The sequence below is a fragment of the Sturnira hondurensis genome, unplaced genomic scaffold, assembly GCF_014824575.4.
Source record: "Sturnira hondurensis isolate 20B ecotype Veracruz unplaced genomic scaffold, ASM1482457v3 Scaffold0005279, whole genome shotgun sequence".
In the NCBI taxonomy this organism is placed as follows: Eukaryota; Metazoa; Chordata; class Mammalia; order Chiroptera; family Phyllostomidae; genus Sturnira; species Sturnira hondurensis.
This window is the reverse complement of record NW_028077910.1, coordinates 1-15,902: the sequence shown is the minus strand read 5'-3', so window position 1 is coordinate 15,902 and position 15,902 is coordinate 1. Positions and strand designations below refer to the sequence as shown.

Genomic DNA, 15,902 nt, shown 5'->3' with positions numbered 1-15,902 from the left:
GAAACATAGGGGAACAAATAAAAACCAGTCACAACAAAAAGAAAAAATCCATAAAAATTAGATTAATATAAGGAGCCTCTGGGACAACTTTAAGTGTTCCAACATTCACATCACAGAGGTAGCAGAAAGAGAAGAGAAAAGGCAAGAAATTTAAAACCTGTTTGAAAAACTAATGACAGAAAACTTCCCTAACTTGGGGAAGGAAATAGACATGTGGGTCCAGAAAGCACAGAGAATCCTAAACAAGATGAACCCAGAGAGGCCTACACCATAGATGTAGACATCATAACAAAAATGCAAAAGGTTAAAAACAGAGAATCTTAGCCCTGGCTGGTGTAGCTCAGTGGATTGAGCGCGGGCCTGCGAACCAGAGGGTTGCAGTTCTATTCCCAGTCAGGGCACATGCCTGGGTCGCAGGCCAGTTCCCAGCGGGGGATGCACAAGAGGCAACCATACATTGTTTCTCTCCCCCTCTCCTTTCCTTCCCCTCTAAAGGTAAATAAATGAAATCTAAAAAAAAAAAAAAAGAACTGGACCAAAAGGCTTAATTGTTTATTTTTTTTAAAGAATAATATTCCAAAGCAAAGAGACCTATGAACTATATCTGGATGCACTTAAGTGAATATATTGTGTCTGCTAGTAGCCCCAATCAAAGTTGCTAGCTCCATCTTTATTGCACTGGACTAAACTGAAAAATCTACTATATTGACATATTTTGGGTTATTTTTCTTTCTCTTTGGACACAAACTACCTGTTCTGGGCAAGGAAATAGAGTGATAGTTTCCACTGAGAGACCTGTAGCTGACCTAAGTTCTACTTTGCTTATAAGAACAGTATAGGGTTGGTATGCAAGACTCACCTATTCGCCTTTGTGAAGAAAGACCATTAAATTTATCAGTAGAGTGCAGACAAGTTTTAATGCATCTGAACAAGGGACAGGTACCACTGGAATGAATAATACTTGACTAGATTGTCTTCATTCCATGACATAAGTAAGGTTCCTTTTTTTAAGATTTTATTTATTTATCTTTAGGAGGGAAAGGGAAGGAGAGAGGGAGAGAAATATCAATGTATGATTGCCTCCCATGGATCCCCTCCTGGGAATTAGCCTGCAACCCAGGCATGTGCCCTGACTGGGAATCAAACCACGATCCTTTGGTTCTCAGGCCCATGCTCAGTGAGCTACACCAGCCAGGGCAATAAGGTTCATTTTTGATGAAGAGAGAGAATGTGAAGCAGTTGTTTTCCAAAATTTCATCCACCCTCACCCATAGTAGTGGGAAGATTTGAAAGAAAACAATTGAAGTATTTTAAACCCTGGGAAGGCTTATGAAGGCATTACATTATAGCAAAAAGAAATAAAAAGGAAAAGCCACTTGATAAACTTCAGAGAGAAATTCTCATTTCTGATGATTTATGGAAATATCTTGCCCTCAGGTTGTTTATTACAGGTCTGTAAAAGAATTGAGGCAAGTAAACTGGAAAACACTTTGCCTTTTTGTAGATGTTCTTTTTTTTAATATTTTATTTATTTATTTATCTTTAGAGGGGAAGGAGAGAGGGAGAGAAACATCAATGTATGGTTGCCTTTTGTGCGTTCCCCTGCTGGGAGTTGGCCTGCAGGGAACTGGCCTGCAACCCAGGCATGTGCCCTGACTGGGAATCGAACCACGATCCTCTGGTTCGCAGGCCCGTGCTCAATCTACTGAGCTACACCAGCCAGGGCCAATAGATGTTCTTAATTTAATTAAAATGTTTAATCTAGATATTGTTCAACTCTTCATGAATTTATCTAGCTGGGCCCTGGGTGATATACTCTCTTGTCTCTTCTTTATCCTTAAGTAACCAGCAGCCAGGAAATAACTATTTTACAAATCAACCAAGTCCAGAATGGTATTAGCTTCATTAGGGAAAGAAAGAGTGAAGTTACTTTTGGTGAAGCCCCCAAGCTTTTGAAAGAAAAAGAGAGGAGTGAGTTCGTTTTGATGCTAACTTTAAGCTGAAAAGTATAGCCCTTTTATACTTTTTCTTAAGTGAACCCATCAATCAAGAAAGGAACAATGTGTGGTTGGCATCGTTTGTGTGATTCCAGGTAATAAATGGATTTGATTCCCAAAGTATGTGGGGCATGGGTCTCATTTGTCAAGGGGAGTTACAAAGGACTGGGCATCTCAGTCCTTTGGTTTTATCATCGGTAGTAAGTTTGCTTATAAACTTTTACTTGTAGAAGGTTGATCTTTCGGGACGTTTTCTCTTTATGTTCTATGGGAGTTAAAGTTTTTTGCTTAGCAGGAAATTGGAGTAACATTTCAAGAACCTTTTCATATTATCTATCCCTTATAGTAAGTAGCATGTCTTCCTTGCTTAGCTAGTCTTTTCACTGACTTCATTGATTAAATTTCCATGGAGGCAATCAGGTGCATAATTAACCTTCTGTTTTCGTTGTCATGTTGAAATATATATACTTTTGGTCCTTAAACGTAGATACGATTGCCGAACTTAAATATCTTAGGGTTCTCTCTCCCCACCCCCCTTAAAAGAGACTACTTTGTAACCATTTTACAAGGAAACTGTGTTCTTTTCTGATTAAAATTTATAATGTAATAATCTAAGATTAATTATTTATTAAACTGCATTTCATTACTGGCTCTTAGGTTTGTTTACCAATTTTGATTCTGCTAGTCACGCTAGATTCTTTTAACCTAACCTTAATAGAATCCATGTTCACATTTACTGATACAACCAAAGTCTACACTGGTATGGACATTACTGACTTAGATCTTAATCGTTTGTCATTATTTTTTAAAATTCATTAGCACAGACTCTTTCTAAGCCTGTCCATGGACCTGGTATTAGGGCACCCTTGTCTTAAATAATACATTCAATCTTTGAAATGTATTTTTGTAGCACCTTTCATATCACACTATGAATTTAACAGTGAAAACAAATTGAATCCCCTACTAAAGGAATTTCAGTTTTCTTACATACTAGTCATGAAAACGATTTTCCATCCTGAACTTGTTATGAATCACTGAAAAGGATGAGTTAAAACTATTTTCTCATGGTCAGCTTCTAAAGGTCAGTGAAGGACAGCACTTTGAAAGAAATGGATAATACGCATCTTTCCAGAGCAAGTGTACATTACAGCTGTTCCCTTGGACTCACTCCAGCAACAGCATAGTGACTCTTAGAGGAAGAGAATTTTAGAGGCTCTAGCTGGGTCCCAGAAAAATTGTCCTGAAAGACACTAGCTTCCCATGAGTATCCACTGCAGTGAAATTTATTTAAAATCATGCTTTTTATATTCACATCCAATTATTCTCTCAATACTTTTGATTGTCTCTTACAAGGCATCTTTATCCACCTCTTTTCTGCTATCACTATTACTACTTCTCTTTGTTCAGCAGGCCCTCGTTACATTTTCCCTGAGATATTTTCAACAGTTTAGTTTTCCTACTCATTCCTCTATCCTCTGGAACTATGGTGACCTCAGACAAGGTCCTATCTTGGAAAAGTTCACAGTCTAGCAGGAAGCCAAACATGGATGTCGATAATTTTAATAGGGATACATTAAGGTATAATCATAGAAATACATGTAACAGGCTGGGTAGCATTTTAAAAAGGAATAATTAAATCTGGAAATATTTAAAGTAACATTTAAGGAGAGTAATCAGACCGTAGAATTATTAATCCAGATGATAATCATGTTATTTCTACAGCAAGTTTAAAGGCACATTTTATTCTCTTATTCTAAATCATACTAAACTAAAGATTTATTTGGTAATTTTGAAAAAAGGAAATATTATTTTCTAGTTAATGAGCAAATAAAGAGATGCAACTGAGTTAGCCACAAAACTACATATTAATGTTTTCTTGTTGAACTGTCTTAGAATGAGGATGGAAAATATTTTGTCAACATATATCTAAATATACATATTTATAACTGTGTCAGTTAAATTAGATGTAAGTATTTGTGAAACCTTTGGTCATTCAACAAACATTTATGCAGCTTCTATATTTATAGAGCATAGATACCTAGAAAATACAATCTGCTTATTTTAGCAAATTGTAGCTGGTTGAGATGATTAAGCTGCCAGTGGAGTCAATATAGATAATCCCCTAAATTTGCAAGTGTACAGTTCAATATAACTTTATTATTTTAATGATTTTTCTGGTGCACTTATAATATTGATATTTAAATACTAATAACTAGTTTAAACATATTACAATTTGGAAATTGAAACATGAATTTAAATTATCTGAAATACATTCTATGTATATTCTTAATGGAATATATTGGGCTGACATTGATTAATAAGATTACATCAATTTTAAGTATACAGGTCTATATATTATATATGTGAGGTCTACCCAGAAAAAGTCCAGTTGTTGTTAATATAATAAGAACAGTTTGCACAACATCGATGTAACCTGATAGTGAACTGGAAGGCACATACCTGAACAATGATGAGTTTACTGATCTAGTCAGTGGGGGCAGTAGGTGCTGATTGGTGAGCATGTGTACTGTCACATTCAAAATGACTGAGCAAAAAGAGCAGCAGATCTGCATCAAATTTTGCCTTAAGCTTGAACATTCCTCCATGGAAACTATTTGGATGATTCAGAAGGCTGCAGCTATGGGCAACTGGTCATTGGCAACTTCATCACAGCAACACACCTGCTCATGCATCACATCTCATGCAGTGCTTTTAGGTGAAGCATCAAATCACCTGGGTTGCCCCTATTACAGCCCAGATATCTCACCCCGTGACCTCTGTCTTTTCCAAAAACTAAAATCACTTTTGAAAGGGAAGAGATTTCAGACTGTTGAAGAGATTCAGGAAAATAAAATGGGGCAGCTGATGGCAATTGGGAGAACTGTGTGAGGTCTCAAGGTGCCTACTTTGAAGAGGACTGAAGCATCATTGTCCTGTGTACAATGTTTCCTATATCTTCTTCAATAAATGTCTCTATTTTTCTTATTACATGGCTGGATACTTTCTGGACCAGTCTCATATACTCGGTTATCATGTGTATATCACATTATGTGCTCACCACTCAAAGTCTAGTCTCCTTCAGTCACCATGTATTTGACCCTATTTTCCCCCTTCAATCACTTTATGTTTGTTTTAAAATAAGTCAACAAAGTTTCTGCAGTGTTAGGCTGTATTTATAGAGACATAATCCAAGTCATAGTTTTCTGTACTCTGTCTTGGTGATACTGACTCTAGAGTATTGTACTAGATTTTGGTTGCTGCATTTTGAGATGAGTATTAACAAAGGAACACATCCAGTGATGACAAAGATGATGATAAACTATCTTACTTTAATTATGGTGAAAGTAATTTGAGGGGTAAAGAGACCTAGGGAAAATTCTTGTCACTGTCAGGTATGTGAAAAAAATACAGAAGTCAGACAGAACTGATGAAATGAAGTTTAGGAATAACAACCGTTAGGAATAACTTTACGAGTACCCCACAGAAATTTTTTATATCACTAAAAAGTAATGAAAGTAATGAATGTTCAACAGTGAAAAATATCTAATAAGTGACTTCTGAGAGACTTTCCTATTTCAAGATTTTTAACTTCACTGGCTAAAACTAGTGTTTGTTTTTCCTCCAAAGGACTTAGATTGCATGTATAGAAATATAGTTGTAAGGTAAGGTTGGGGATAACTTATTAGGCATTGTGCACTAAGAAAATTCTCCCATTTATATCAGGTCCTTCTAATGTCTTATTAGAGATCTGCAGACTTTTTTTGTTAACAGGCCAGGCAGTAAATATTTTAGGCTTTGCAAGCCGCGTGGTCTCTATAGCACCTGCTCAACTCTTGTTATAGTGCGAAGGCATCAATGATAAAATGTAAATGGACTTTATTGTCTGTGTCCCAATTAAATTTTGTTTACAAAAGCCTGGATTTTCATTGTGGACCATAGTGTGACAGACTTTGCTTTAAGTGATGAAATCTGGAAATACCCTTCTAAGTGAAGAAGGGCTTTCGATTTAAGAGTTAAAAAGCAAATTCTCAAAATGTCATTGTCATCTTGGACTGAAAGAGTGCATTTCAAATGTTCAAAATTTACATTGACCAATGTATTACGAAGTCATCCCCTGTAAGAGTCAAATGAGAGTGGAGCGTCGGAGACAATTTTCTGTCCATTTCTGCCCTTATTTTGTACTCCAGAGTACCTTCAGTCCTGCTGAGCAGCACCATGTGCTCTACGTGGACAGCTAATGCTCACCCAATCCCCACCAAGAAACAAATGCAGGTCCAGGCTTTCTAAGAACCAAAGACTTTCGATGCCACCTGCCCAAATTAGTAATTTTGATATCCCAACAAGGATGTAAAAAAATAATCTCTGATCAGCAAAGTATATGTTACATATTTTGTACTTCAAAAATCCATACAAGGAAAAGTTTTCATACCATCATTTGGTCTGTTGGCCTTTCGTTTATAGACTTACAGAATGGTAGTCAAGTGTTGTTGCTGAATTGAAGTGAATAATAGAAAGGAGGCTGCTGTTATCCGGCAGGCTGGCCACAGCTGAGCATGACCATTGGCTGCTAGAAAACATAGCCCTGGGAGCATTTTTAAAAAGCACCATCTCCAGCCTGGGGTTGTTGGTTTCAGGGCCAAAAATATCCTCAGACTCTTCAATAATACCAAAGAGCTTTACTATATTGTGTTTTAGTATAGTGCGGCAATGAGTTTTATAATGAGGACTCCTCAAAAAAAAGGGTAAATTATGAATTATATATACTCTTTTTAAAAAGATTTTATTTATTTTATCTTTAGAGGGGAAGGAAAGGAGAGGGGAAGAGAAACATCAATGTATGGTTGCCTGCTGGGAACTGGCCTGCAACCCAGGCATGTGCCCTGACTGGGAATCGAACCACCATCCTCTGGTTTGCAGGCCCGCGCTCAATCCACTGAGCTACACTATCCAGGGTGGCTGAATTATATATACTCTTTAAGAAAACAAGATTGCCCCATTGAAATAACTTATCAATAGTATATAAAAATTTAGGATAAGCAAAACCAGTATTTCTTAAGAGTGCTGAATAGTTGGCATTTGTCAGCAAGTGGACATTTAGTCCTGGCATTCTGAACTCAAAGGCTCAATAGAGTGCTCTTGGCTCTTAAAGTGTTTTATTTTTAGCAGATACAGTTTTGTGACCTCAAACCTCCAAAATGCAGATTTGTTTTTAAGTGTTTTATAGTGATTTTTAAATTTTCAAATAAGTTATTTTCCTTTAGATTATACACTTAGGTTTGGATAATTCCACCTTCTTTATTAACATTTAATTATTTATAGCATAAAGGTTCTTTTCCTTTAAATGGTGTATGCGCTGACTGATTAGCTTTAGGGATTTTTCTCCAAATTCAGGGAATTAGGATGATATTTTTACACCTTGGTTTAGTGTTCATTTGGTTATATCCTATATTTGAAAAGCAAAGTTTTAAAGAAATCTGAACTGAAAAAGTTTAATGCCATTTCTTTGCTCAAAATACTTCTTAGAGACTCACTTTTACTTAGGATGTACTGTGAAAAATTTGAACTTCTTAATATGGACTCTGCCCACCCTTGTGGCCCGGCCTGCCTCTGTCCAACCCCACTTTCCTTGTCATACACCTTACCTTTTCTCGTGCACTTCAGACTCCGGCAATAAAAAACAACTGGTATTACTGGTAACAGGCTATGTTCTTTCATGGTCTAGACTTTGCACACATACTCATGATAATCTAAAACACCCTCCTCATCTAGCTTTCCCATGCTCAAGCCACCCCTTCTCTGCAAAATCCCTACTACTCTACAGTGTTCTTACATTTCACCTCTGTGATGCCTTAGGCAGTTGCAGATTTCTTGTGACTTTTCCAAAGTTCATGTGTTGTCTTATAACAGTTTTCCACTGTTAAAGTTGTTCCTGTGTTTTGTCTTTCCCCAATAAACTGTGTCCTTCAACAGCCAAAGGGAAGACATCTGTCTTTTTTTTTTTTAAGATTTTATTCATTTATCTTTAGAGGGGAAGGGAAGGAGAGAGGGAGAGAAACATCAATGTGTGGTTGACTCTTGTGTGTCCCCTGCTGGGAACTGGCCTGCAACCCAGGCATGTGCCCTGACTGGGAATCCAACTGCGATCCTTTGGTTCGAAGGCCCACACTCAATCCACTGAGCTACACAAGCCAGGGTGGAAGACATCTATCTTATTTGCCTTTATTTTCATAGCATAGTTAGCCTAGAACCTAGCACAAGCAGATATCTCTCCAAAAACATGGGATTGTGGGGTTGGGGCACACACAGCAAGGGATTCCTCACACCTGAGCTATAGATAGCTGACCATTTAAATAGGAATATTAGGAGTCTGGGGAACTAGAAGCAGGTGCAAAAGTACCAGCTACTGAGCCAGTACCGGGTTCTGAGCCACTCAGTACTATTCCACACTCATCAGTGATCCTTGTGTTACCAATGCTTCCTTCAAGTTTCAGCTCTTCGGGTTTGCACAGCTTTGTAAAGCTTCTTGTGTATATGTATACATTACAGGTTTATTAATAGTAATATTTAACATTTACTGGGTGCTTACTGGGCAAATCTTTTTGCTTATGTGTTTTTCATATATCATCTTGTCTAATACAACAGTCTGACAAAATATATACCATTATCACAGTTTAACAAATGGCCAGGGATGGGGGGAGATGAGGTTCAGTGAGATTAAACTTCTCAAGGACACACAACCACTAATTGAGGCAGCAAGAAATTGAATCCAGTGTAACTTTAGAACCCATTCAAGTCTTACTCACCACCAGTGAGTGTTACCTGGCCATAACTGAAACCCAAATAGCAGCATACACTTTGAAATCACCTAAACATAATTTCAAAGTTCATTATCTAGTGGTGAATAATTTCCCTTCTCTGGCCTTAAGTTTCCTCACATGTAAAATGGCAATATCTGTCCTAAGAGGATTATTGCCTTACTAAGAACATTATGTATACTAAATAGTAAATGTTAGTTCCATTCACCATTTCTGTGCTTCTGTTCCTGTGAGTTCTGAGGTAGTGGTTTGTACAGAGTAAGGCCTGGTATAAGAAGATAGATCAACACGGGCCTGCGAAACAGAGGATCGCGGTTCGATTCCCAGCCAGGGCACATGCCTGGGTTGCAGGCCAGTTCCCTGCAGGCCAACTCCCAGCAGGGGACATACGAAAGGCAACCATACATTGATGTTTCTCTCCCTCTCTCCTTCCCCTCTGAAGATAAATAAATAAATAAAATCTTTAAAGAAAAAAAAAGAAGATAGATCAGCATCCTCTCTCTTCTGTATAGTCTGTAGTACCATAACGTCAACCAGTGCCTGCCTTCGAGAATCTCCAGTGTTTTATTGCTGTGGTCACATTTATTCTCCTATGAGAAGAGTGTATCTTGAGTATTTCACAGTTACTAATTGCCCATAAATATATGATAGTATAATAAAGATTGGAATCAATGTTCTATCTACTGTACTAGACTTCTGCTAATTCTCAGGTAACATGAGACTCTGTGGGTTGTTACTTATTCTTTAGAATAATTGCTCCCTGGATTCTGTAACATAGACCTGTTAGCACCATTCAACAAAGAAAATATAAACACAGCTGCTGTTCTGGTGTGGCTTGTGGTTTGGTTTGGTTTTTATTTGAACTTTTTTATTCAGGCAGCTCATCCTTTAAAAGTAGTCATTTGGCATTTTTCCCTTGCATTCTGCAAATTTTTGTATGTTTTAAAAAGCTTAGCCGAAGTCACTTCTAAAATTATACTGACAGATTAATCCATCTGGTTTTTTTTACTAGTCAATGAATTTTTATTTTAAAAATACAGGAAAACTATATTTTATATCCTGTAACTTCAGTGGGTCTCTTATAAATTTGAAGAAAATATTCTTAACTATTGAAAACACACACAGTGTATAGATTATGTATTGTAGGATTGTGCACCTGAAACCTGTATAATATTGTTAACCAGTGTCACCCCAATAAATTCAATAAAAAGGGAGAACTAATAATAATACTTTTATATTCTCGATTGTCTTGTGAGGTGACAGGTGGATTATAAGGAGCAAAGCTAGTTGCAGGGAGACCATTTAGGCCTTTGCCCTAGTCCAGGCAGGAAACAGCAGTAGCCTGACCCGAGGTACTGAAAGTGATAGGGAAGGAGTGTAGACAGATTCAGGAGATAGAATTAATGGAATTTGTTGATGGATTAGATGTTGATGGGTATGACATAGTCAGAGGTGTATCATGCTCCTCACCTCTTACTGTGTTTACTCAATTCCTACTTGTCCTTAAAAAATTCAGTTTATATGTTACCTCCTGTGGAAGCTTTCCCACTCCAACTTTCATTGAGTTGGGTGACAACTATGAGCTTTTAAAGCATCTGGCACTTTTCCATGAGAGCATTTTTCCATTTTGTTCCTGTTGGTTTAATTATCCCACACCCAATATATACATAATCTTCACACTCAACTTTGTCTTATGAGGGCAAGGGCCGTGTGTCTTACTCATAATCATATTCCCAGCAGCTAACATGATTCTGGGGCAGCACCAATACATTTTTAGTGAATAAACAAAGTGTCATTTATAGCTGTTGTCCACAGTGCCTGGTAGAGGATCAAATATAGTGAGTTATCTAGGCCTTTGGGTTTGTCTAGCTTAATGTTTATTTCCTTTTTGTTTTTTTTAATGTCTCTCACTTTGCCTTTTTTATACCTTTACAGTTTAGCTTACTGAATAAAAGAAAAAATAAACTAAACAACAAGAAGTAAATTTGTGCTGACAGTACCTTCCAAAAGAACTCTCAAGATTGTTGACATCAAAAATGAAGGCTTCAAATCATAATAATAATTAATATTTCTAAAAAATATTACAAGTGCTTAATACAGTTGTTTAGAACAGTGTACTGACAGAGTCAATGGATTTCCTTTATATGCAGATCATTTTAATCAGAAATATTAGGACTAGGTTATTTGATAAAATTGGTAGGTCATTGTAAATTTATCTTATCTCAAGGCAAATACATTGCTGAAACTATATTATAGTAACTATATACCTAACTTACACTGTAAAAGCAGTATGGTCCAAGATACCACTTACATAATAATCAGTACACAAAAGGAAATTACAAAAAAAATGGATTTAAGAAAGAAAAAAAGACTAAACCATGTAATTTCTCATTACCACGGGATGGAGGTAAGGGAGAAAAAGGAAAATACTTGACTTCTCCGGCCTTTACTTGACTCATCTTTAAAACAAGAGCAGGTGACACATGATTAAAGATCCTTTCCAGCGCAGATTCTGCTCAATAAAATAGAAGCGAAGGGTAGAGGTGATATGCAATGGAAATTTTGGTTTCAGTTGCAACTTAAAATTTGTTCTTCCCATAGCCGCAGCTCTGTCTTGATAAGACCCAAATATTAAAAATTCATTCACATAAAGTGTGTTTTATTAAATGTCCTTGTTAAATATAATTAAATACAAGTGATTTTTCTAGTTTCTGCTTTGTAGTCAATGCTTTCAGCCTAGAGTTGCTTTAGAGCAACTCCATTAAAATATTTAAGATGAATTATTGTTACTTATCCTAATTAATTTTAAGTATGGAAAATGAGTTTTTTACATTTAATAATGCTATAAATCTGTTATAGTTGTTTCTCTTTTAATATATGTCTTCCCTTCTTTGGTTTAGATTTCTGCTTTGGGACCGCAACACATCTAATTCCTTAAAATAGTTTCATATGTAAAACTTGTAAAGGATCAGAACAATGCCTCCAAGACCATCATCGGGAGAACTGTGGGGCATCCACTTGATGCCCCCAAGAATCCTAGTAGAATGTTTACTACCAAATGGAATGATAGTGACTTTAGAATGCCTCCGTGAGGCCACTTTAATAACTATAAAGCATGAACTATTTAAAGAAGCAAGAAAGTACCCTCTCCATCAACTCCTTCAAGATGAATCTTCTTACATTTTCGTAAGTGTCACCCAAGAAGCAGAAAGAGAAGAATTTTTTGATGAAACAAGACGACTTTGTGATCTTCGGCTCTTTCAACCCTTTTTAAAAGTAATTGAGCCTGTAGGCAACCGTGAAGAGAAGATTCTCAATAGAGAAATTGGTATGATATAATTTTTAACTAAATGTCCTTGTCATGATGCTATTCTAAACACAAATAACTATGAAACTTTATTTTCTCATTACTGAAATATTTCTGCTTGAATAAATTAATTAGCTTTGTGCTCTTAAATAGATTATGAAGTACAAATTATTACAAGTCTAAAATATTTTTTGACTGTTGGGTTAAGGAACTATTTCTTAACATCTTGCTATTTTTCTGTAGTTTTCTTTTAAGAAGTATCATTTGTATGGTTGACTTAGATTTGTTATATCCCAGTTTTCTTTTATTAGTCTTTTAAAAGTAATTGATATGGCTGCCTGCTGCCTGATATGGATGTGTGCACCTTTGTTGCAGATTACTGTCTGTGTTTTATTACAAGTATTTGAGTCCTTGTCAACTCTTACTATATGTATTCACAAAAAAAATTTTAAGCTCAGGGAAACTTCTTTATCCAACTGTGATCTTCCAAATCTACCAAGTTTTCTATTTATGGGAAACACATTTATACTGTGTATTTAATAGAATATTATATTCTTTATATAATTTTTAAGGCTTTGCTATCGGCATGCCAGTGTGTGAATTTGATATGGTTAAAGATCCAGAAGTACAAGACTTCCGAAGAAATATTCTGAATGTTTGTAAAGAAGCTGTGGATCTTAGGGATCTTAATTCACCTCATAGTAGAGCAATGTATGTCTATCCTCCAAACGTAGAATCTTCACCAGAACTGCCAAAGCACATATACAATAAATTAGATAAAGGTAAGAAAATTTGCAGACTGCCGTAATTGGTTACTGTAGTGAAGACTTTTCTCTGTGCCTGTTTTTAAACTCTTTTTTTATCCCAGTTAGATGACAAGCTTTTCGAAGTCAGATAATGCTTATACTGACAAGTTACAGTTGAGTGCGAAGTACACTCAATAAATATTTTATTAATTGAATTAATTGTGTGCATATGGTGCTATTCCCATGGTGAATTGTTTATCTTAGAATAAAACTAAAGAATTTCAGGTTTAAAATTCACTGCTACAGCATCACAACTGATTATCTTCTTACAAGTAAAAACAAGTATAAATAAAAACATTTTGTGATTTAGAAAAACTTGCTATAATATATTCAAAGAAAAATACATTTCTAAGTGTTAAGTACAGTAATTAAATCTGATCATAACGAGGTTGACTTTTGACACTTTAATACATCAATTTCTAGAATTAAGTGCACTTGAAAGTATATAAACTATAATGTTTTTGAAATGAACTTATATCAGATAAATATCTGTATTTTTCAAGATAATAAAGATTTTACTTTGAAGTTATAGAATAGGTTAACTCACACACTATATTATATTTAAAGTTCTATTAGAATATGTTGGTATCTTATTACTATTTCACCCATATTATTCAAAGTGGTTTAATGCAATATAACATAGCATCTTTATTTGAAATCCTTTTCTACTCTAGCATATTTTTCTTTATGAAAAATTCCTAACATATTAGGTAGTCTGAAGAATTATACTGTGAATACCCAGACCATTCCGAAGCTTTCGATTTTTCCATTTTTATCATTTTTTGTCCCCTGACTTAATTGACCTTAAAAGGAAAAAAATAAGAAAATTCATCTTATTTTCCCTCCTCCCCCATCTTTTTTTCTCATTCTGATTGAAAACCTTTCTTTAAATCTCCATGATTCTTTCCCATAGTCACCAAAAACTCCTCTACTTTTGAATCTTTGGTTTACTGTTATGAGACACTCTTCACAAAGGTTGTATCCATGAAGTATGCCATGCAGTTTAGAATGGAATTATTTTGGTCTCAAGTACTTGCAAACCAGTAGTCACAGTTTTGCATGTTTGCCATAAAACATGAGATTTGGGCATGGTCAGGCAGCTTTATTAGATTTGAAGATTTACCTGTATTTAATTAGTTTGATATCAAGTCATTTCTGATTGTAGTTAGAGTAATGGTAGTTGGTATTTTTAAAAATCTGTCTCTTGATAAATGAAGTCTATGTGGTCATTGCATCTAAAAATGTTTTCTTGTTATAGGGCAAATAATAGTGGTGATTTGGGTAATAGTTTCTCCAAATAATGACAAGCAGAAGTATACTCTGAAAATCAACCACGACTGTGTGCCAGAACAAGTAATTGCTGAAGCAATCAGGAAAAAAACTCGAAGTATGTTGCTATCATCTGAACAACTAAAACTCTGTGTTTTAGAATATCAGGGCAAATACATTTTGAAAGTTTGTGGGTGTGATGAATACTTCTTAGAAAAATATCCTCTCAGTCAATATAAGGTGAGTAACAAGTTTAAAAACATTAATTTTAAATTAAAAAAATAATCACATTGTCTTCAGAACATACTTTTTTAAAAATAAAGATTATTATTAAAGAACATTCATAAGTTTATATTCTTTAAAAGGTTTTATTTATTACTTTTAGAGAGAGGGGAAAGAAGGGAAAAGGAAAGGGAGAGAAACATCGAATGGTTGCCTCTTGCACACCCCCACCTGGGGCCCTGGCCTGAAGCCCAGGCATGGGCCCCGACTGGGGGTCAAACTGATGATCTTTTGGTTTACAGTCCAGCACTCAATCCACTGAGCCACACCAGCCAGGGCCATAAGTTTATATTTTTATGTGATAATTATTTAATTTGAGAAACTGATGACAAATTTAATTTGAAAGAACAGATGCTATTCTTCTTTTAAATTTTATGTAATTAATATTTATGGATTTGACAGTATATGTGTGGATAAGCTGATTAATATTTTTGTAGTTATAACAATAGTTTTACCATTATTCAGATAAAAACATTTGATTTGATGACTTTAATTGTTCTATGAGGTAAGACACATATCTCAAGTATTCTGCATGCAAAAAAATGCATCACGTGGGTTTCTAGATACCTCCAGTTCTATAGTGGAAATATTTTTATTAGCTAATAGGAATTGTAAATAATTTTTCAGAGTCTTTTTTTTATTTTAAAGGGGTTTATTATATTCCTTCAAATATGTAGTATAATGAATAAAATATGTGCCCCTTGTCACAAAAAGACAAACATATTAACATGTGGCAGTTACACTAACACTGAAATATGGGGTATTTCATAAATTTTATCTCTTCCCAGACAATGACACTAGCAGTAATTAAACGTTTCAAAATATTAATGATTTACTATTAAATAAGGTATACTGTTACTATACATTAAAAACACTATATATAAGGAACTTCTGGCCAAGATGGAGACATAGGTAGATACACTTTGCCTACTCACACACCCAAAAGGAGGACAAGGACAAATTTTTAAAAAATAACCAGAACTGCAAAAAAAAAAATCAGACTGGAAGTCCGACAACCAAGGAGTTAAAGAACAAACAGTCATTCAGACTGGTAGGAGGGGCAGAGAGGACACAGGCAGTCCTACATTCTTGTAAGGGTAAACTGGGAGGAAAAACTGAGGAGCAAGACAATCCAGGGTTCTAGTGCAGAGAAATAAAGCCTCAAAACCTCTGGCTGTGAAAACCTGTGAGGGTTGCACTGGCAGGAGAAACTCCCATATCCACATGAGAGTTCTTTGAAGATACTCACAGGGTCCTAGAACTTACACAAATCTACTGACCCAGGAATCAGCACTAACAGGACCCAATTTGCTTGTGGGTAACAGGGCAAGTGACTGAAAGCTGGCCAAGAGCCAAGCAAGTGGCATTGTCCCCTCTCAGAGCCCCCCCCCCCCACATACAGTGCCACAACACAGTGATATGGGTT

The 15,902-nt window shown here is 35.7% G+C and overlaps 1 protein-coding gene across 1 annotated transcript; it reads left to right on the top strand.

The window, feature by feature from the left end:
- Positions 1 to 1,828: 1,828 nt before the first annotated feature.
- On the top strand, positions 1,829 to 14,434 carry LOC118987492 (phosphatidylinositol 4,5-bisphosphate 3-kinase catalytic subunit alpha isoform-like; the record flags this gene model as incomplete). The annotated part of the gene is made up of 4 exons (XM_037046699.1): positions 1,829 to 2,092; positions 11,713 to 12,140; positions 12,692 to 12,901; positions 14,184 to 14,434. Coding segments are annotated over exons 2-4 (813 nt in total), but the record flags the coding sequence as incomplete, so codon positions are not given.
- Between the last annotated feature and the right edge of the window lie 1,468 nt (positions 14,435 to 15,902).